The sequence below is a fragment of the Phaethon aethereus genome (assembly GCF_964289735.1).
Source record: "Phaethon aethereus genome assembly, chromosome: 6".
NCBI lineage: Eukaryota > Metazoa > Chordata > Aves > Phaethontiformes > Phaethontidae > Phaethon > Phaethon aethereus.
Genome location: NC_138580.1, coordinates 3,402,572 through 3,426,202, shown reverse-complemented (window position 1 = coordinate 3,426,202; position 23,631 = coordinate 3,402,572). Strand labels below are relative to the sequence as shown.

General features: G+C 37.2%; 1 protein-coding gene across 1 annotated transcript in view; it reads left to right on the top strand.

Annotated features, from left to right (window-relative positions):
• ACVR2A (activin A receptor type 2A) overlaps positions 1–23,000 on the top strand; it is a gene marked incomplete at both ends in the record, with an annotated part of 64,383 nt that extends 41,383 nt beyond the window's left edge. The window contains 7 exons of the mRNA XM_082001720.1: positions 13,209–13,352; positions 14,651–14,794; positions 16,122–16,267; positions 17,300–17,414; positions 18,667–18,805; positions 21,657–21,787; positions 22,806–23,000. Of these exons, the coding sequence (XP_081857846.1) occupies positions 13,209–13,352; positions 14,651–14,794; positions 16,122–16,267; positions 17,300–17,414; positions 18,667–18,805; positions 21,657–21,787; positions 22,806–23,000 (1,014 nt within the window). The remainder of the gene's footprint in view (positions 1–13,208; positions 13,353–14,650; positions 14,795–16,121; positions 16,268–17,299; positions 17,415–18,666; positions 18,806–21,656; positions 21,788–22,805) is intronic.
• Between the last annotated feature and the right edge of the window lie 631 nt (positions 23,001–23,631).

Here is a 23,631-nt window from a genome sequence, read left to right as displayed (position 1 = left end):
TATATGTTGGTGCTTGAACTAGTTACGGTGTAATAACATTTTCTTATCTTGTAGTGAATAGACATTAAGGTTTGATGTGGAAAGTCAGGAAAAGCTACTTCTGCCTGAAAAACTAAATGAAATTATTATGGAAACAGAATGTATAAATATTCTCCCATATGCAGCAGAGCAGTGTTTCCCACTTTAAATTTGATTAGAGCTGATTTGAACAGGACACAGAGGAAGCAGGAAGAGAGGGAAAAGTATTAGTAATTTTATAACCACGAAACAAGCATTTAAATATTTATGCAGTTTCTATATTAAATATTAATATTATATTTAATAATTAGGTCATGAGTAGAGTTTGTAGGTGAATGGGTTCTTTTCTAAATCTTTCTGTAGCAAATGGTAGAATGGGTAGAGCAGATACGAGAGAACAGGGATTTCTGCATGTTAATGAGATAAAGGTTATCTCATTTTACTCTGTTTATTCACGGGCGGCGTTGGGAGTACTTAGGTGCAGTACTGTGCTCTGGTACTAATCTTTCTTTCAGTAGAATTTAAAGGATAGATGAGGAATAAGCAAAAGAGGAAAATTGAGGAAATGCTGAAGAAATTTTTGAAAACTTGGGAGAAGCAGTAAGTAAATAAAAAAAAATAGAGGGGAAAATTTTGAAATATTTTTGAGTATTTCAAAAAAGGGAAGAAATGCTAGAAGAAATTTTTGAAGCTGTGGTGAAAACATAAAGGACAAACGTCTAAGAAAATGCAAAAAACTTCATTTTCTTTTGGAAGTAAAATGGTTTCACTGTACGCGCACGTGTCAGGCAGGCAGTTCCTCCACAAACTGAGCTCAGTTCATAGTTGCGTGGATTAACTTAACTTTATATTCCCTTTGAACGGACAGATAATTATTTTGAAGTTTCATTTAGTAGAATTAGTTTCCATGTTTGGTTTAAGATTGGAAAGTAGTAGATATTTTTGTTTGCTCGTTATGTGTTTCTTTCAGGTATTTGGGTAGAGAGGTCAAGGGGTTACTAGAGCAGGTAACTGCTGAGATGCTCCTTGCTGGTACCCGAGTCAGAAGTGCTCGGCGGGTGCTGAGACATGTGTCCAGGATGGCCATGGCAGAGCGGCGTGCTTTGAGGTGCCGCTGCCAGGGCACGGTCCTGTCCTTGCTCCTGCTGCTCCCGTTACTCTTGCCTGATGTGCTTCTTTGCCACTTGTTTGTGCTGTTGACTGTGTGCCTCACTTTATTGTGTGGGCTGCTATCTAGTTAAAGCTGACTGTCATATGTTATAAAATCTGTCACTCTTCATATTTTTAAATGACTTATTAGCAAATGTAAGTTTGCCAAATACATATGTGTATATGTAAAGCACTTTGAAGAAACTATTTAATTTTCTTATTTATATTAGATCCAATCATGCAGCAAACATATTCATATGCCTGATCAAATTTTCCAAAAAATTGATTAGTATTTTAAGTATTTGAATCTGTGTGGTTTTTTTATATAGAATGAATTACTCTCAGGCAGTTAATTTTCACTCATGAGCACCAGGTACACTGAAAATGAAACACTACTGTCTTTGCAGACAAAGGCTTTCACTCTCAAACTGGGTGCACTTTAGATTTCCCCACACTGTCCTACTAATATTGCTGGTAGAAATATGAATGCGGATGGCAAGGATTTGATATGTTATGCTTATTTATTTTTTACATCTCTTGAACATGGACCAGAGTTGTCAGTCAATGCTAATTACGACTGTGGTGTTACCACTCTGGCATCTGATCGATAGGACCATAACCTCTTACAGCAAAACTGACACAAGTAACACTTCTGTTTTTTCATCAGTTCAGAGCTGTGGCTCCTAACGTTGTACATCCATACTGTGCAAAGAGAGATTAACCTCCTGTACTTTTTGTTCAGTGCCCAAGTTATGAATATCTTACTAGATCACAGAGTTGCTTTTTTTTGTTTTGTGTTGTTTTTAAAGTAAGAGTCTGATGTTGTGAGGGTTGAAAAAGGCTTTACAGATGCACATAATGCCTTCATAACCTATTTTTGTGCTTTCTTCTTAAACGTTTGAAATTACTTGGGTCAAAAATGCTTCATGTTTTTAATCACTAAGCACAAGAAAGCCCTGATCTAGGCCTCTTTTCGTGTTACCAGAAATCTAAAAACTTGGAATGGACAGATCCTGTCTATTAGAGTGTCCATAAAAGCAAGCTTAGTTGCTAGGAATTACCATTCCTCCTTTCTCAGAGGGGAGGGTTACATAATTGAAAAACACAACTACATCTTCTGCTTTTAAGTGCCTATGTGTCACTTCAATGAAGTTTTTCGCTCGGTATTCTCTGTATTGAGCACAATATTAATCAATTGAGCACAATTGTGCTTCATTTTTGGGTTGGTGGTTTAATTTTTTTTTACCCCATACCTCACTGGTCCTATATAATATGGAGACCATCCTGTGTCTTCAAAGTCATGTGCTATGTGAACAAAGAATTAAGAATAATTGAAGCACATGTATCAAATATAAAGAGATACTGATCTTGTCCCTCTAGTCTCAAAAGTTTTTTGAACATAAAAAAACCCTCTCATGGTTGATGGCAGTTTTGGTGTTGCTCCCTTCACTACCGTATCATGATGGTTTTTCTTCAGCGTATCTTTTCCTGAAGACAGTAGAGTATGAATAGGTCTTTGTAGCTATGTCATGGTTTTGATATTTCAGTTTCAGCTGTAAGAAATCAGAATTGAGAACAGTATCACATAATGTGAGGTGAATAATGATGAAGGAGGAAAATCTCTAGCAGTGGCAGATGCAAGACATGTTCTGAACAACTGACTGCAGATCTGCTGTGTGCGTTGCAGTGGAAAAACAAATTATGTGTTCGAAACGAGTAGGAAAAGAACGTACAACAAAACAAGCAGTGCTCTTTGCTGCAGTTTTTGACCTCAGGCGTCTGGCCTAGGCCACCAGACCAGTGCCAAGGAGTTTGGTGAGCGTGCGTGTGTAACTTGAATGGTTTGTTTTCAAAAAGTAGTTAGTAATGGGAAAATTTTTATGGTTGATATTGGAAAACATTTTTATTTGTTGTTTTTATTCTCTAAATTAACTTCTAGCACATGAAATAATCTACCTGGTACGCTTAAAATTTCTGGGATAATTTTTATCCCTTTGCCACACTAGGAAAATTACAGTTGGCTGCTGAAGGAGAATGAAGAAATTAAACTGTGTGTTCAGGTTTTTTCCATTTTTCTCTTCCAGCCACACTTTTTTTTTCCTTGTTATAGATATTTTAATAGAAACATTGTAACACTTGGAAAATGAAGCAGAAAGGAAGAGGTGTTTTTACAAGGACTTAGTCCAAATTTAAGAAGATTAATAGCTGCTTGAAAAATGCATGGAGGAGAAGCCAGGTGCTTATATCAAATGGGAAAAGAGATTGGTCAACAAAGAAAAGGTGGAGCTCAGAAAGAGGAAGAATTAAAAACCAAAAGATACTGAGCTAGAAAGGAGTTAAGGTTGGGTACTTACCAGTGATTAATGAATGATTAACATATAATGAGTGACAATGTTGGTATTGAAAAGGAATAGCTGCATGATCTCAAGATTTGGATTGCTAGATGTGTGCATGATTTCACATTCTCTAATACTGCATTTCATATCTTCAGGACTAACAAGAATTTTTTCTGTAATTGATTCCCATCGATAGCTGGAATGATGCAGGAGAAAGATCTGGTGCTGTCCTTCGACTGTGGTATTGTGAGGCACAATCATGAGATGGGTTTTTTTATGTTTCGGGGGGGTTTTTTCCTTTAAATATAGGGATACTGTGGCAATGTAGTAGGAAATTTATTATAGGTAAGGTGTCCTTAATGTGTAGTAGGTAAATAGCTTGTAACTGTCTTTTTAATCCCTGAGCTATTACAATACAATTAGTTCCTTAAATCTTCAACAGAGGAAGGAATTTGTTTGAAAAATAGTTGAAAACCAAGTACGTAAAGTGGTGCATGCTTTTTCAATGCTCAGTATACAACCAGGTGTCTAAAACTTTGATTCTAAATCTTGATAGCTTTTTAAAAAATTTTTGAAATATTTTCCTGAATTCTCAAATTCCTTTCAGAACGAGTTCTCTCAATTTAAATAAACCATAGATACAGCTGTACTTTTAAAAAAATCTTCAAGAGGTAAGAAAATACAAACTCAGATTTCTGGTATCTTTATCCTGAATAGGAACTTTATGATTAAACTACAAATAAAATTAAATTTTTTAAAAGTTTCTAATTTCTATATTTCGAGTATGAACTTCAAATTACTTTGTGCTTTTGCATTGATTCAAGTAGAGCATTGTCTTATAAATGCTTTCAGTACTATACCTTATTACTGGCTTACTAGAAAGTTGGTTTAGTTTTGGGAGTAGACCTGTACAGAATGGGCCTGAGAGGCTGGTACAAGATGATGTGTATCTGTCTGATAAGGCTGGATGTCGGCAGTTCTTTGTGTCTTACTCTCAAATGTTGACTTGGTATCTACGCAGTTAATGACTGGCAAGACACTGAAGGCTTTTACAGCACTATATTTATTTTGCCTTGAAGAATTTCTCTGTTGTTCATTAATTGTAAACAGTAATAAAATAATTACATTATCAAGACCACATTTAGATTATAGTCTTAGTCCTTTGGAACAATCTTAGGAAGGCTGAAATACTGATCTTGGTGAAGTCTGCAATCGGGTACTCCTACCTTCAGGAGCTTTTAAATAATTTTCCATAATAAAGTCCAGTTTTCTGTGTATCCTCAGATAATGCTCTCCTGAATGTTTTAGACTGAAATCTTTCAAGTAATAATTTGTATCACTAAATGAGTAATAATTACACATTTCACAAGGTATACAAAAGTAATTAATTTTACCTGACATTCTTTGAAGAGAATGAGGGACTCTGGGCGAATATTTAGATGTCATATATAGGGTGTTAGTTGGGAACAAATGAAGGAATTGGTGCAATAAATTTGCAATACAGTGATTTGCATTTATTTTTAACGCCATGTGTATAAGGGTTGTGTGACATGTTTGAAGTTCAGAATATCATTGTGGATAGCCCAAGTTTTGGAAAAGACCATGCTGCTTAGTTTTTTGGTGTAACGGGTTACAAGTATCAGTCACTTTCCTAATACCTGATAAAACCTTTAGAAGTAGTTTTCGGACAGTGTAAATAGGAAATTAGTGTGTTGATGTACCTCTGTGTAGGTGGTAGCTATTTTGGTATGGGGGGGGTTAATTGGTCCCAACTTTTATTTATGAGTTGTATTAATTCCTGAAATAAGAAAGTACATATTTGCATTTCTGTAATAGCCTGATACTGCTTAAACTAGTGATACTTGCATTTCTAATGAAAAGTCTGAGGTGGTGGTCTATAGACTGAAGGGAAGGACAATGATTTTAAAATCAGATGGTCTATGATATGCTTTAATCTCTCTTTTGAAAATTTTCATGCTTGTCTAATTTACTAGTGTTTGGGGAGAGCTTAGGAGTAGTGAGAGTCATGGGAGAGGACTCTTATTCTCAAGAGTTTCATGTTTGCAGTCTCTCATTATGGTAGGAGCAAAAAGGTTGTATTCATGTATCTTTTTCTTTATTTCTGAGGAATTGACATAATTCTCAGGAGCTGGAGAGTTTTAATAGTCTTGAAAAAAATTTTAGTAAATTTTTTACAGCCACAGGAAAGATATTTGAATAACGATTTCATACAAACAATGTTTTTTTAAATTATTTTTTAAGTTACTGTCTGTTCTTTGATTACTTGAGTTAGTAGAAATGAGTAGACAGATATTTCTATCACTCTGTTCAGTAGCCGTTCCCTATCAGAATCACAGATTGAGTAATATTTTATTTTGTTTGGCTGCTATTTCTGGTAAATGATTATGGGGGGCTTGGAGGAGGAACTCCTTTCAGTAATTGTGCTCGTGGTTTGTGGAGTTTATGCTGTAGAATCTCACTTTTTCTAAGTGTATATAGAATGGTGTCATTCTACTGGAAGCACCAGCACAGAGGTTTGAAGATGAGGATGGTCGACTACTCTAAGACCTGTTTAAGGTGGTGGATTTTTTTTGAGGGAGCCTTTTTTTTTTTTTTCCTTCTGAAATGCCCCAAAATACTTGCAGGCTGTACAGGACCTGCAAGAATCTGTTTCAGACCCTTGGGGTGGGTGTTATCCTCATCTCCTGTGGTCAGCTGATCAACGGCGAGAGGAGTGATCCTGTTGGGCTCCAGTGTTCTTTAGTGCTCTGTCAGTGGCAGCAAGTTCTACTTGTATTTATCAACAATATTTATAAATCTGACTCCCAACTAATCTAGCCTTCAAGAAATACTTCAGCCATTCTGTTATTAATTATTTACATAATGCTAAGTGTATGCTACAGATTTCAAAGCGCAGAGAAAAGCCTCCTGTTGGCCCTGCGCTCTGTAGCATCCTAAGAATGTAAAGACAGAGGGCGAAGAAAAGGATGACTGCTGTTAACATGGCAGATGAATACTTCGGTTTTTTGAATTTCATGCTCTTGCAACATCTGTCTGATCAACTTATAAAGGACAAAGAAAATTGCTGAGGCAAAAACACAGGCGGAGGAATGAAGGTGTCTCAGTGCTTCTCTGGTTGAGTGGCAATGAGATTGTTCAATAAAAAAGCATGAAAGTAGCAGGAACAAGTGTGTGTCATTAAAATGTGTTTTAAGTTCTGCTAGCAGTGCTCTGGGAATTAAGTTTTTATAACAGATTTAATTCCACAGTCTGTAAACTCATGTGACTTGTTTGAAAGAATGTTGAATACTGTAATCTTCATTTATATATGCTGGATATAGTGTTTCCAAGTTCACTTGTTCAAGGTACACCTCTAGCGTGCCAGATTTATTGATTAAATTTAGTAATATAAACCTAATGTATGATGACCTCTTTGTTTATAACGTTTAGTTATAATTTAGACGTTAAAAAGTTTTCATTTTCCACAGTTAGCTACTGCTTACAGTGAATTTTAAGAAATACAACGCTGCCCTCTAGTGTACGTTTGTGAGCATAACAAGAAATAAGTTTGTGTAACTTGTGTTTGTATGTTTAATTTTCTGCATGTCTTTATATACTGTTTTGTAGTAACGTAACTGTTTATACACCTACAATGGACAATTCTGCTTTTAATTATAAGATCAATTCAGCTAAAGGTCTGTATAATACTCTTTATTTTTGCCCGTATTTCTTTGCGAACATATCAATTATGGATTTTTATTTTAAATGATCTGTTATTAATACAAGAAAGTATTGCAATCCACATGAATATTTTTCCTGTTAATTCACAAACAATTGCTTGTGTCTCTTTTCTTACAAGCTGTTTTTTCATCCCATTCTTGGTATAAATAGTAATTTCTTTTGCCTGTGTTTTTTCCCCTCTCTGCAAGCACGCCTTTCATATAATGATTGAGGTAAGATGCATTGATGTTTGTTCATGGTTATGGAACTTTCTGTGGACATGTAAGAAGTTGTTTTGGTATGAATTACATCTTTTTGGTATTTTGGACAAGAAATTCGTAAGCATGCGTGGCTTAAAAATACAGATTTAGGCTGCTGCTCATAGCTTTCTTAAGACTTACTGTAATTTCTCAGGCTATCAAGTTAAATGTCTGCAGGGTTTGCTAATGAACTAGAGCAGGCGTAGTCACTTTGTGGTTCTTAGTCTCCAGACTAGCTCGTTTGTGTCCCTTGCACCCTAGTGCCGCACCGCATGCGCAGCGGTAAGGGCTCCGCTGGTGTGGCATTTCCTGGTAACCTCAGTCTCGGGCTGCGGGAGCAGTCCAGCCGGCAGGGACTGCCGCACCCGCTGTAGTGGCTTTGCCCTGGAAGTAAACGGCATGTCCTGCCTGCGTCTGTCTTGTCTTTGGGTATCCGTTGTCATGTCCCACCTGTGAACTGCCTGTAACTGTTTGAGGTGTCTGGTCTTCATGTTGTGATTCTGAGCGATGTGATGGTTTCGTTGTGTGATTCAGGAGCTTGGAGAAATAGATCACCTGAAGAAAAATACTATTGCACTATGAAGTCTCTTCTTCGACTTTTTCACTGGCCAGAAGTTATTTTTACTTGTATTAAATGAGTGATACTTCATGTGAAACTATAAGTAACTGGAAACTATTAATTCAGAAACGCGGTCGTTATTGCTAGGCTTTTAAATTGGATATTAAAAAAAGTAAAGATTTGAGTTCTAATATAAATGCTTATTTTCCGTTGTCTCTATAGGTCTCTAACAAATAGCTGAAGTGTCTTCTAAATGTAATTTAGAAGAAAATAGAATGGTGCTATTTAAATATTGTCCTGAGTATCTTGCATCTGTAAAGATTTACCAGACTTCTTTCTATTTGTATTAATGTTTTGCTTCAAATGACATAATTTCACTTGGGAAGAAGTTGAAGTATTTACCTACAAGGAACTACTGTTTATATTATTCTGGAGAATATGTTTGCAATGTATGATAAAACAGAGGATTTTGTAGGGTGAAAAAGAGAAAAATTGTCACAGTTTAAAAGAAATGTAGTTTGATATAAATTGTAGAGTCAATTTTAGAATAATAACAAAATTTAAGAATTTTGACTCATTTTACTGTATTTAGATCTTACCTGGTTGCAAATGAACCAGTCCCAAACTAGAAGAGCAGGAAACAACCAGGATAGTCATCAGACTTTTTCAGTGAGAACTTGTCAACTGTGTTCACAATATAAGCTGTAGAATAAATGTAACCAAGGGGAAATATTGCACCATTTAACTTGCATGTGTTCTGGAAGCTTGAACTTGTTTATATTTTGGAGTCAGGGAAGAGAAATGCGCCTACGTGCAACCCCGTTTGGATAATTGGTCTTTTCCCCTTTGTTGTACATGATGAATCACCTGAATCAGTTGCTGCACGAGACACACAACTGGAGATAAGTGCTGACAGACTATGTTGGGGCAGATCTTTAAACAATCTGTTCAGTTGGTCATGTTTCTTTAAACAATCTGTTCAGTTGGTCATATTTTTAATGGATTTGTTAAGCATCTCTCTGATCTTGAGAACCTTTCTTGAAGACACTTGAGGAAACCTATTTCTGGAAGTTACCATTCTTTAATGAGTATTTTTCTCTCTGTTCTTTTTCTGGTATTACTAATATGTACTAACTGACAGCTGACTGCAACTCTCAACTATAAAAATCAGAACCAAGCCCTGTTTGAGGTTTGAAAACCTTACCGTGTACAACATAACTAGATGTGTGTGATTTTGAGATCACCATACAACTCAAACTCATGGTTTTAATGATCAGTGGCTTTGAGCTATGGGAAGAGTAAAGCTTAGTTGTCTTATGATCCAGTCAGTTCAGGTACTTTTTGCCAATGTAGCTGCTTCTGCTTTTTATCTGGCAGTAGGTCGTTATGCAGCAGGAGTGTTCCCGCTGCCTTTGCTCACTGCCACGGGATTAGGACAGAGCATGTCTTTGAGAAGGTGAAATACTTGGGATGAAGTTACATGGGCCAGCAGCTCCCCACTCGCAAAAGAGAGAGTTCTGCTTCCCTCTGCCTTGCCGTGCTTTTTTGTATTAACCAGGACCCTGGAGCAAACCAGGGTTTGCCAAATTATCAGAAAACCAACCTTACTTTAATAAATAAATAATTTTTAAAAGGTTTCTGGCAATACAGCATATTGCCTTGATTTTCTGTATTATCACACAAGTACCAGAATAAGTCCAAGGGAAAGGACAGGGAAAACTTGGGAATGGGAAATTTGGTCCTTATGTTTTAACAGCTGTGGCAAGCTGTTAGACTAACATATACACATTATATCTTTGCTCACATTATATCATCATCCTTGGCGCCACTTAGATGATTTCAAAAAGCCGTACAAAAATAATTATGCCTGTGGCACGTCAAACATTTTTGCTTAGAAGTAGAGCAAGTTGAAAATGCTGTCAAGGAATGTTTCTGTATAAAAATAGAACCTGTGGTTTTAAAGTTGATTTTAACAAAGTTGTTTAAAGGAGAAGGGGAAAAAAAACCAACACAGAAGAAAATGGACAACTATTCTTTTTAGTTATGTTAACAGAAGGCAATTATACTTAACATTTTAAATCAGGATTTGTTTTGATTTGTGTGTGTGGGTGTGTGTTGCGTGTTCATAAGAATGGCGGGAGTTTTGACTTAACAGAAATGTTTCAATGTGAAAGGGAAACATGCAGGGAACCACAGGAGATTTCTAAATAAGGTAGTGGGAAAATATTTTGAAATTCCAGGGTTTTCTAGGAAACGTGAAATTTGTGTTTATGAAAAGTATCATGGTTTAATGTGAAAGTAAGAAGCACCAGTTTTCGCTGGCCACTTTTTACTGAGGAGTGACTTCCTTCTCTTGTGCGGTAGATGCTGTAATTTTCTTTGAGAAGTATGAAGTGGAGATTTGCTTGATGGTCGAGGAAGAAATTCCCATAGTGTGCTTCAAAGTACTGGTGGATTTTTTGGGTGGAGGGTATGGAAAGGAAGGGGGGTTGTTCTAGGCACTAAAGCAAAGTGAGATTTGAGTTTACTTCCCGCAAATTGTTCTCATAATTTAGGCAAGTCACTAGGTTCAAAATGCTAAAAGGTGGTCTGATTTCCTGACTCTAAATCCCCGGTTGCTGCACAATGCTCAAGATTCTTAAAAATAACAGGGCTTTTAAAAAAGTTAAAGTAGTCTTTTGTGAGTAAATTTGGGCATCTTGTTTCTAGATTTGCTTGTAACTATTACAAATTGAGGACAGTGGTTTCCCAGGTGCCTGAAATATTCAAAAAGGGGCTGGCATTGAATGAAAGGCAGCACGGGAGGGAAAACTTAATGCTTAAACTTCATTTTCTGTATTGTTTGTCCAGTTTAAACCCGGCAATTTTGATGTAACAACTTTTAAGCATCTGTCGCTGTCATATTTGTGAAAGGATTTCATACTTTTTTGAGGATAGTACTGTAATGTGTGTCTAATTTGAATTTCAAACATTATATTTTCTTTTACATTCCTTAATTTGTGGAATTATGTTACAGTTTCTTGAAATTGCTATAAATCTGTCTCTCTATGAAACTTGTTTTTTTGAAGGATATATTAATAGGAAACCAGAGCATGGTTATTTATTGCTGTGCTTAAACTACTCAAAACTTGTGTTGGATACAGAAGCACTTGTCTCCATTCGCACAATAGTAAAGTATACTTAAAACCGCAGTTGTTCAGAAAAAGTCTTTAACATACACAAGAATTTTATGTTGCTAACTGAAGTGCTCACATGCTTAACTATTGAGTACTCTCATTTGTTTTGTAGAAGGAACTACTCCAGTGTTTTTCATTCGTTCCCTGTAAGACAGCATTATAGCTGTGATAAGGGAAAAAATAGAGAATCCAAGTGTACGTTTTGGGGTTTTTTTGAAGAGTAGACTTTAGGGGTGTTTTGTTGTATTCTACAGTGTGGCTAACATTTAAAAGTGATACCTACCTGTCATTTGTATGCTTGTTTCTTTCATGTGTAATATTGGGACTTGTGGCACAATTTTGTGGTCTCCATAGATCTACACTGCCACTAAAAGCAACCGCTCATGCTCTTGCCATCTGTCTAGCAGTCTGCCCCCATGCTATCGCTGCTGGCATTGGCATTTGCAATCCTCTGTAGTAATTTGGACTGAGGAACAAATTGTGGCTCAGACTAATCTGGGGATCTGTGGAAGGAAGGTGGAGCTATATCTCACGGTGACAGTATTGGTGATTCTGCTTCATGACCACCACACACCAGAACTTTACTTATTTTCCTGCAGAAAACAAGGATCTGACAGAAGACATCACATTTCTTTAGTTGTGTGCATAGGATAATATTCTTTGTTGCAGAGGCTTATGTAAATGTGTCTGATGCATTTGGTCATGGTAGGGAAGAAGCCTACATAGGTGCAAGCTAATCTAACGTGGTAGATTGGACAGCCCAGAAAGCAGCACATCTCTGGTAATAAGGTTGAAAATCTGCTTGTTATGTTCAGGTGATGTGTACAATAGAGAAGATGTAAGAGATGCATAAAATACAAAATACAAGATATTGAATAAGCTGTCACACTGTCTTTTCCAGAAGGGAAAATTGTTCAAATCTGTAGTAAGGTTGGGGATTATATGGACAGCTCTACGGAAGCTCTAGCTCGATTGCAGTTGGACTTCCCAGTTTGTGGTGAAAAGTAATTATTGGGCTAGCACTTCAGTAAAGTACAAACATTGTAAGATATGACAAGATAATCTCTTAGATTTAATTCCAGTTCTCTTTCTGGGGTACAGCCAAGTACTCGCATTTCAGTAACGTTGGCTATCTACATTAGCAAAACTTGGGAGCAATGGGAGCAGATCAGTAGGTTGAAGCATCGGTGCTGTGGTTCCTCATGCCGCCGTTCGTGTGGCTTGGAGGGCTGACTGCGGAGATGATGGTCCTTCATTTCCTGTGCCAAACGTCTGCACTATGCATGTGGTTCAATGGTTTCTGAATGAAAAAATGTTAGTTATGTACTGGAAGATGTTGTAGTGGCATGGCCTGCCTACATATTGGTTTGCAACTGTATGTCATCAGTAAGCAGTGGAGTTTTTGAAGTAGAGCTGTGCTGGTACCAGCTCGATGACTTGTGAGAACTGAAGTGGTACGTGGTAAGTGCAGACAGCGAGGGGAGGCACTTCAGCTCTGCAGTGCTGTCCCCAACCGAATTGCTCATGTAGACATCTTCTGCTTCCCAGCTGACGGCTGAGGGGATGCAGTGTTAGTCACACGGAAATGTACTTTGTGGCTGTGTAGTCATGTCACTGAGCCATTGACCTAAAGGATTAAAAAAGTTACATGTATGTCAAAAAACAACCAACCTTAAATGTATCAAAGGTGCTTATTATAACTCTATTGCTTAAAAAAAGTCACAAGTAAAGCTTGATTATCTTCTATTCCTTAATTTCTGCTGAGCTTTTACACCTGGTTAGACAGATTTGTACTGTAACTGTTGTTATGCTGTCGCTTGCACATTAATTCTGAGCATGTTTTACGTTCTCATTTTCCTTTCCCATGGAGAAGGGTTGCTGTTTTGTTTCTGGTGTTTGTTCGCGGGGAATTTGTTGCAAGGGGGTGGGTATATGATACCGAGTCCCTTTCCGTTTAGGAGCAAAATTAATGGTTTTAACCTGATTTCAGGATCCTGGACCACCACCACCTTCACCGTTGATGGGTTTGAAGCCATTGCAGTTACTAGAGATCAAAGCTAGGGGAAGGTTTGGATGTGTATGGAAAGCTCAACTACTGAATGAGTACGTTGCGGTCAAAATATTCCCTATTCAGGTAAGCAGAAGTTCTTAGTGTCCTGTGTTGCTTGTAATACCGTATTGTTCAACCAGCTTTTCTAGTCATAAGAAGAGGCTTTTATTTTAGAGAATTTTTGATATATACTGTAAATCAAGATAGTTCAAAGAAATTCTTAGATGCAGGAAGTGTCTTGAGCTGAAAAATATGCGGATAGAGTTTTTCTGAATTAAAATAAGTATTTTAGTGCAGCAGGCATATATTATTGAAACATAAACTCTGTGAAATTTATATATGTTTCTAGTCATAAAAACACGTATTTGGCATGAATGTTTCTAAGCAGCTCTTGCACATCTCTCGATCAGTTGAGAAGAATTTGTTAATATTTTTCAAATTAAATTGTACTTGGAAGGAATGTCCTGAAACGCAAACCCATAAGGTGATTGTTCCGATTCAATATGCCTCAATTAAGTGAAATAATGCTTACTTCCCAGCAAGTACTCTCTGAAAGCCATGTTTTAGAATAGATAGAGCTCATAATTTTAAGACCCAGTCAATTAAAGAATACAAAGTGATCATACACAATGGTATTGGGATAGATTTTACATCAATTTAAAAACACCCACTGCTACTTGAGGTGAAGAAATGTGCTTGTGTTTTCTGATGATTAACCAAGAGTTGACTTGCTGAATAAATACTTGCAGGTTCTTATTCTTCTAGGAGAAATGACATGTATTTATGCTGATTTCAGCCATCAGCACGACATAAATTAAACCTGAGACTTTGTTCAGTATTTTTAATGAAGGAAAACATTTCTAATTCTTTATAGGGTACTTGTAGATTAATAAAATATAAAAATTGAACCATGCTCTTAAGACTAAAGCAATTGTAATGATTTGCAGCATGTAGACTCCAATTCTAATCCACAGCTTTGTGTTTCCGTGGTTCATATCTGTGATTGTTGATGTTGTTTTCAACAGTTGATGTCTGTTTACAACAAATTTAAGTTTCTCGGACAATCTTCCACTATATGTTAAAGTGCAATATATGTGAAGACAGTTTCTCATATTTTGTATATATTAGGTCGGTAGTTTATAGCACAAATACTGTTACTACATTTTGAATTTTAAAATAATCAGCCTCATAATGTTAACTATACACTATGCTTGCTTTCTTTTAGGTAGTAAATCCTGTCTTGTCGAAAAAAAGGGTTTTAGTCATTTTGACAGACCACTTACAAATGCATAGTAAACTACAGGAGGAAAATTCTGTCAGGGAAAGTACCTCTTATTCTCGTTATTATGGTATTAACTTGGTTTGTGTTCTTTTGTTTAAAGGACAAACAGTCATGGCAGAACGAATATGAAATTTACAGTTTACCTGGAATGAAGCATGACAATATTTTGCAGTTCATTGGTGCAGAGAAACGAGGCACCAGCATTGATGTTGACCTCTGGTTAATTACAGCATTTCATGAAAAGGTATGTTTAGTTGTCAATGTAGTTTCTTTTTTTTATGATTATAGTAGAGGAGGAGCAGCCTTAGGAATTTGTCCCAAAAGTGAACTTCAGACAGTTAAGAAATGAAATCTAAAATAGTTTTTGCTTACTCTTAGCTTGTCTCTCTTCATTGGATATGAATGTGTTTAAATTTATTTTCAACCAGCTGAGAAAGTTGTCATCAGTCTTTACTTAATAGAGGAATTGTTTTAGAAAACAAAAATTTATCCTACTTTTTTTCTTTTTGGAATTTGTCTTTTTGAATATCCCCCATCTAAATCTGCATAAATTAAATAAACTCCATCTTGTAAAGATTGTGGTGGTTTATTTTTGTTTTACTTGTGTTAGCTGATCTGTGTCTATAAGTATGAAGTAATACATATCAATTATACTGTGATAATCACAATAAGAAACATAAAGCTGTGAATGTTTTCGTAATTACATATATTCACCTGTAGCAGATTTGAGAAAATATAAATCTGTATAATACGGATATGCTAATGCATTAAGGCTAGGTCACACACCATATTTCTGGTATTGAATGTTACATTCTTCATTGTGGCTTCTTTTTGTCCCACCTATGCCTCTGCTTTTGTCATTTAGAAGACTGAAACTATGCAACTATTTAAGATTTTTGGCAGATCTTCATGATAAAGTAGATAATGTCAAACTAATTTGCCTTTCTGAAAGAGTTAGTTCTTTATGTTGACTAGATTTTTACTTCATGTTATCTCTTTATATTTATTCAGAGTATGTATTTCACTCTGAAACTATATTGTGAAACTGGAGTTTACTGTTGCTGGTCTGTGACTAGAGAGAGACTTAGACTGTCAATTAAAGGTCTTAGAGAATGCGCATACACAGTTCAGCAGGATTCTTGAAGGTGAATCTAACCTGTAATTTCCTGTGCTTGGGAGATGATAAATCACCCTCATAAAAGCAGGGTTGTCTTTATAAAGAGCTTAACTATCTTAAGTCTAGCTCCCATTTCTGACACTGACAGTTAGGTGCAGTTCATGGGCAAGGGTGCCACTTAAATTGAGTTCATTGCAATGTTTGCTTGTTGAGGTGATGTGTAGATGCGTCTTGATTCTAGTCATGCACTAGAGATGATGCAAAAGTTAATTTTTGTTGTTTAAACTAGCAGTTGATTGTGTGTGTGCACTGTATAATTATATGGTCTATCAGAAAACAGAAAGGCAGATGGGCATGTCGTGTTCTTTAATGATGGAGGCCATCTCAAAGTTTTCTTTACAAGTAGATGAGAGTGAAATTGATCTTGTAATTGTTTTTCTCTTTTGCTCTGCAGGGTTCATTAACAGACTTTCTCAAGGCTAACGTGGTTTCTTGGAATGAGCTATGTCACATTGCTCAAACGATGGCTAGAGGCTTGGCTTATCTTCACGAGGATATACCAGGGCTAAAAGATGGACACAAACCTGCCATCTCACATAGGTATAGTATATGTAAAATATTTTCAGGTGGTTGTTACTACTGAACTTTGAGCTAAAGCGTATGAAACATGGATAGGTAGGAGGTATTCAAATAAATACTCCATGATAACCTTCTTTCCAGAATTACCAAGAGCCTCATAAGAAGAATTTTGCCCAGCCTAAGCAAAAATCTAGCTGATGGTTTACAGAACTTGGTGAGGCAATTGTGGTTAATGTAATAATTAACTGTATAAAAAAGGAATTCACTTAAGTACTCGAAGCAATATATGAAATAAATGACATTATTGCTGTTTGAAACAACTTTAATACTTGTATACATAACTTTAAGTGGTACCCGAATGTCTTCAGATGGAAACATTTACTCTAAGTGTTATTACACCTACTGCTGAGTGTAGTTGCTGTTTTTTTTAAGTGAGGTAGGTATAGAAAACTATTAATGGAAGTAAGGAGCTTAAATTACAGTGGTAACCAAAATAAGATAGGCACGTAGAGTAAAGAAATACAGATTCTTAGAATTTGGAATTTCATGAGCAAAACTGCTTGACTGATGGTAAAATTGGGGAGGGGGAGAAGTACACACAGGACAGATGGGAATCCCCAGGTCGAGTCCATTATCTTTTGATTCTGCAGGAAATCATGTATCTCTTTGAAAAAAACGCATCTTGATCGTTTCTAACAGTGTTTTGTTTCCTAATATTTAAAAAAAAAATAAATGTAGTTGTAATTAAAGGATGCAGTAACTACTTTTTCATCCTATTTCTGTATCATACATGCTTATAAATCTGTGTGTATTTTGAAACTAAGCATAAAATGGTAATTCCAATTGTGGTCTTATGTATTTCCATAAGAATAAAGGTGTACAAGTGTACTCCTAGGTTTTATTATTATTCTTTTGTTGTTTAAATGGACTGCTTCGTTATCATTTTCTTCCCTTTCATATTATAGTGTTCTTCATTTTATTATGTTACTACTTCTTTAGCTTTATATGGTATTTCATGTACTAGACTTCAGTTTTTTTTCCTTAACTTGAAAGGGACATCAAAAGCAAGAATGTGCTGCTGAAAAATAATCTTACAGCTTGTATTGCTGATTTCGGTCTAGCTTTAAAGTTTGAGGCTGGAAAGTCTGCAGGGGATACACATGGACAGGTAAATACCAATTTATTTACATAAATGATACAACTCTTAACTGCATGTGAATGGAAATCGATAGCTTAGGCATTCTTCATGCACAGGATACTATATCATCAACCCTATTTTTGGCACTCTTTTAAGGAAGGTGGCAATTTGCTTTTTCCTCACGGGATAAAAAGTAAGCTATTCTTTAGATAGTTACAGATCACAGCCCCCACCAATCTCGTTACATGGGCTCTTCTCCCCTTATTTTCGTTCTTATTAGAGGATTTGGACACGAAAGAGTGGTCTTGCTGTATTTTACTCATTTTCCTGAGGTGCCGTTCAGAAATTGAGGAATAATACTGGCAGCCAGTTTCTAACTTTCTGATCTAGCAGCACCCACTTTCCTGAAATGACAACAGTACTAATCAAGCGCTTGTCATGCAAGAGGGAACTGGTTCAGTGCCACGTAACTTTAAAATCACAAGCTTGAGCTTAGAGCGTTACGGTTTCTGGAAAGGTAAATATATTTAATTTTAGGCAGAACTTCACAGTTTATGGTTGAGCAACAAGAATAAAATCCATACAATAAGATTATAAAACCTCAGTAACACTGCGTAAGAGAAACATAGCCATTACCGTGAAGGTTTAGTTAGTGGAGTAGTTCTTGTTTAGACATCATCACATAAGGTCTGATTTGTTCAAATGACATAATTTTATAATTGACTGTGATTCCCCAAAGTTTTCATTTAATGGCCAGTTTTGTATAAGTGATCTCATGTAGCTTTCTCAGTATAAACTGTATTTTGGGTAGCTAGTTTTCCTTTGGTATTTTTATTACTGTTCCTGTCATGGGAAGAAACATAAGCAAGTTTCCCATCCTTACATGAAACACTAATAATTCTTTTGTCATGCAAAAATAAGAAAAGTGGCCTTCCTGTAATCTGGAAGAAAATAAGGAATGGCAGTGATAAATATGTTGAGTTGTTATGCTAATGTGTTATTTTAAAATATATTCAGGTTTTCCTGCTTCATAAGAATCCTTATAGAGCCCAGTCTATATGATTGTTTCTGATTTCTCTTACCTACTATTGGGTATATGAATAGAAGCAACTTCCAAGGCTTAGTGCTAAGCAAGAATAACCATGGCTATTTTTAATCTTTGACAAAAAATAGTACTGGTCTATGGTATTATTAGAACTGGCACCAGCTAGAGTGGTAATTGTGGTCTTGTGGTCATGCCGACTCTTGGTGTACAAACTGTGATGCTTTCCTTTCTTTCAAGGTTGGTACACGAAGGTATATGGCTCCTGAGGTCCTAGAAGGTGCTATAAACTTCCAAAGGGATGCGTTTTTGAGAATAGATATGTATGCCATGGGATTAGTCCTCTGGGAATTGGCATCACGCTGTACTGCCTCAGATGGTAAGCAACATATTTGATTTATGGAAATACTTAATGTAATTTGTGAGAGGTGTATTTAAAGCAAGAAATTGGAAGATAGGTTATAGATATGTAATAGAATTTAATAAGGGCTGTAGTCTTGTGAGGAGATGAATGAAACACCAGCATCATGTAGTCACTTTATAATTCAGTCTCTTCAGTATTTGGCATCCCAGGTAAAAGTTTTCTGATACATGGATACCTGTTGCATTTCTTCTCCTGGTCACAGAACGGGAGAGAGAATTACTGTGGAACTCCTAACCTAGTATGTTTGATTTCTTGTGAGTTTGGCCTGACAGTCTTAGTACCAATCAGTTTATCTTAAAAGTACTGTTTCTCTTCATAAACAAAAGCTCAGATTAGATTAATCTTGGTAACAAAGAGATCTCCCCAGCATTTGCTGAGGAATTGATGTCTCCTGCTGTACACCTCAGCATCTGGACAACGACCTGCCTTTTAGTGCTGCCTGTGGAAGATATGCGTAGACGCTTACTAATGTCAGAGATCTGTTCCCAACAGAGTAAGGGAATACAAGACTGAAAGACAGGAATAATTTTTGTAAGTCAACATATATTTCATTACAAAGGTCATTGATGCAGTTAATATTTTTCTAACCACTTAAAAGCGTGTGCTGGACACCACCTTGGCTCGTCTTGAGTCATGGTGAACTGCTTGTCCCTGCATCAGGAAGTCAGTTTTCTGCACTGAGGCATAGAAAAGTCTGTTTCTGGCTTAGCCGCGGGTGCCAGAGTGAGACTGTGCCATATATGTTCAGGGCTTCCTGACCCTTTCTTTCTCCTTGTTGTCACTAATGTAACGTTAGTTCAGCTCATAGATGTCAGAAATTCTGATTAATTGTTGGTAGCTTAGAGATTGGAGATACAGTAACGTCTGAAAAATCTGCAGCTGATACTTAATGGGTTAGCTATGGGTCCATCACAGTTGTTTTCCTCAAAGCAAACTGTTGGATCCAGTTTTTAAGCTATCAGGAAAAGATCTCAGATACCTGATTTCAAATATGAGTACTATTCTTTAAATTTTGTCAATGGCGATCTTTTTTGGGTGTCCAGAATAAGTCAAGATTAATCAAGAACAAGACAAAAGACAGGGCTCAACAAGGTTTGGGAGAAAGTTGCATTTTAGGTACAGTCTTTAAAGTGGCTAAATTCAACTAAATAAATACGATGGTTTCACTTGAGCTCGTGGTGTTCACCTGTCAGAAAGCTTTCCTGCAAGAGCCCAGCGCAGCTGACCGATACCCATATAAAAAGCCAGAACGTATTGGAGATCTCAGCAGACCAGCATGTGGCCACCTAGTGCTTTTTTGCTTCAGACATTCCTCATGGAGTGGAAGCCACCGGAGAGATTTTACCCTTTTAAAATGTTAAGCTGTTTACTAACAGGATCGACGCAATCTTGCGCAAGTCTCTGAGGACCCCCCCCATGTTCTCTATTGATTCTTAGTGTCTTGGTGTACTGTAAAACATACGTACCTAAATCTTAGAAGTGTGTTGTAGGTCTCTCTGGCAGGTGTGGTGATTACTCCAGAAAGTAAAGGAGACATCAGTGAAGGAAAGCAGCCTTCCCGAACCACAGCTTTGTGTAGCTCTACACTCACCACAGCTGCCTTTCATTCTGCAAACATGGGGGGGTGGGTTTCTGGTCTGTTTTGTCTGGCCTCATCTGTACCACACTGTTCACTTGTGTCCTCCCCTTCCTCCTTTTTTCAGACTTGATCTGAGAGCACAAAACATGTATTACAGTAAGATACGATTACCTAATCTATCGCTATATAATCTATAGTTCAGCACATAAAGCTTTTCCCTCTGATTCTGTTAAGGACAGGTATTAACGCTTAGCCTTTAACATAGGTACTTTTGTCCTGGGCCGTATGGATTGGAGGAGGACAAGCATTACATGCAGAGAGGGATGCAGCAGTTGCTATCGCAAGCTTGTCTGCTGCAGTGTGAGGGATATTGAAAACATTCACTGGTGGCTGGCAGGAGCCTGCTTGGTAGTGGGATACCGAGACAGAAAAGCTGAAAGGAGGAGGGTGATTTATCGTACCAAAGTTAACGGTTTGTTGGAGGAGGTTGGGGAGAAGCGGTGGATCTGAGAGCCTACATCTGCCCTTGCATTTTGAAGCTTTAGGTTGCTGCGCTTGGCTGCCACGTGTGGGTGGGCAAATGCATGTAGCTCCTGAAAACACCACTGCTGGTTAATTAAAGTCTTAGTCACAGTTTGCTGCTAACATGTCATAGCGTGAGCTGTTCAGGGCAACAGGAAGTAAACTGCTCCATAAGATTCTGGTTATGGACTACTGGAGCACAAGTCTGATGAGGAGCAGCTGAGGGAACTGGGTTTTTTCACTCTGGAGAAGAGGAGGCTGGGGGGGAGACCTTATCACTCTCTAAAGCTACCTGAAAAGGGGTTGTGGTGAGGTGGGTGTTGGTCTCTTCTCCCAAGTAACCCGCGATAGGATGAGAGGAATCAGCCTCAAGTTGTGCCAGGAGAGGTTTAGACTAGATACTAGGAAAAATTTCTCTGTTGAGAGAGTGGTCAAGCATTGGCACAGGCTGCCCAGGGAGGTGGTGGAGTCACCATCACTGGAGGTGTTCAAAAAACATGTGGACGTGGCACTTTCAGACATGGTTTAGTGGGCATGGGGGTGTTGGGTTGATGCTTGGACTTGATGATCTTGGAGGTCTTCTCCAACCTTAGTGATTCTCTGACTCTATGTTTCTACATTTCTAAGACACCAGTCTTCCTTTCCCTACCCCTTTAAAAAATTAAAGCAAAATTGGTGGTTTAATTTCTTGTTTTTTATCTATAGGTCCAGTAGATGAGTACATGTTGCCATTTGAAGAAGAAATTGGGCAGCATCCCTCCCTTGAAGACATGCAGGAAGTTGTAGTTCATAAAAAGAAGAGACCTGTTCTAAGAGAGTGTTGGCAAAAACATTCTGTAAGTTGGCAAAAACATTCCGCCAAGTTCTTCAAAGTTCTGTCATGATCTGAATTTCAAATTTCATTAATCCTGTATTTGTGTTCATAATAGTGTCTTTTGGGAAGAATTTTAAGTATAATAATTCTGGTAAGAATTAAATGGGCTGTAAACTAATATGTTGCAAATCTTAAAGTATTCTCTCATCTGAGTGATTTGAAAGTGAGTGTTTCTTTCACTTTTTTGGTGAAAGAAGAGATTCTTGAGAGTTACTTTTCAATGCACATGTTAAAAATAAGACTTTCTTTTAAGCATAATAAGAATCCTTAAATCATTTAAGAAATAACAGTCCTGATTTACTACTGGAATGCTACAAACAACGTAATAACATAGGGTAAGGAGTGTCATATGAGAAATTTCTGGGGTCAGTTTGGGAGGAATGGTGTGCTTTCCTGACCTGGTTTATGGCTGGAGACTTGCAGTAATGCCACTGCTTAGTCCTAGTGCTGCTTTTTAAAAAAACGGGTGGTTATAAACAATAGATTACACTGTCTGCAAAGAAAAATGAGTGTACGTTACCATCTGCTCCTTGTAATTAGCATATTGCTGCATTAGCTCAGTGTTACTTTGGAGAAAAGTTAATTGCTGTCAGCTATAAACCCCCTTTTGTACTGTTTGATTTTTTTTTTTCGTTGAAGTTGCATTTGATCACGGAAGAGCTCAACCTCTCTTAGTGTGAGGTCTTTTCAAATACCATGATGACTTACCAGCAGACTACAGTATTGTCTGGTGAAAAGTATTTGCCTTGCTGTTGTGTATATTCTTTAGATAGTGCGAAATAAATAAGATGTAAGGCCCCACATGACCTGCTAGGTTTCAAAACAAATATGGCATAGCGTCCTGGTTGATGCAAGGGTTAAAATTCAGCAGGTGTACTTTAAAATGCAGCTTGCAATTTGAATTGCTGAGCAACCCCACCTTCATAAAACCTGCTACTAACTGTGCATACTGGGTTTTTTTCTGCTTTCTTTGCTCGCAGGGAATGGCGATGCTTTGTGAAACGATAGAGGAATGCTGGGATCACGACGCAGAAGCCAGGTTGTCAGCAGGTTGTGTAGAAGAACGGATTATTCAGATGCAAAAATTAACTAACATTATAACAACAGAGGACATTGTGACTGTGGTCACAATGGTGACAAACGTTGACTTTCCTCCCAAAGAATCCAGTCTATGATAGTTGCACTGGTCACGTAACTGGCCACCAGGACTCTTCACTGGAGCTGCTAAAGCTAACGGGACTGCTTACATCATTGCTGTTTTCTGTGTGAAAAGAATGGTAAGTCTCTCCGGAACATCATCAAGAGGTGTTTTTCCTTTATTTTCCCCTTCCTCCTCCCAAACATGGATCCATGAGACTTTTTGCATTCCCTGCTTACACCTGAAGGACACGTGACTGAGAAATGATAACGTGCTGTTAAGGAACTTAAATGAAGAACATGGACCTGTACTGGCTAATCAAGCGTTTTAAAAACTGACATCAGATTTCTTAATACCTGTCAGAAGAGACTAATTCCTTAAATGAACTACTGTTATTTTTTTTTTAAATCAAACATTTCATTTCAGATTTAAAAAAAAGGGTAACTTGTTTTTATTGCATTTGCTGTTGTTTATAAAAATGACTATTGTAATGCCAATATGACACAGCTTGTGAATGTTTAGTGTGCTGCTGTTCAGTGTACATAAACAAAAGTAATCAAGTGGGATATAGCAAAGAGGCTTCCAAGTATTACTTAACCTCCCTCAACAAGGTATACCTCAGTTCCACCTCTGCTAAATTATGAGATTGACAACACTAACAAAATTTG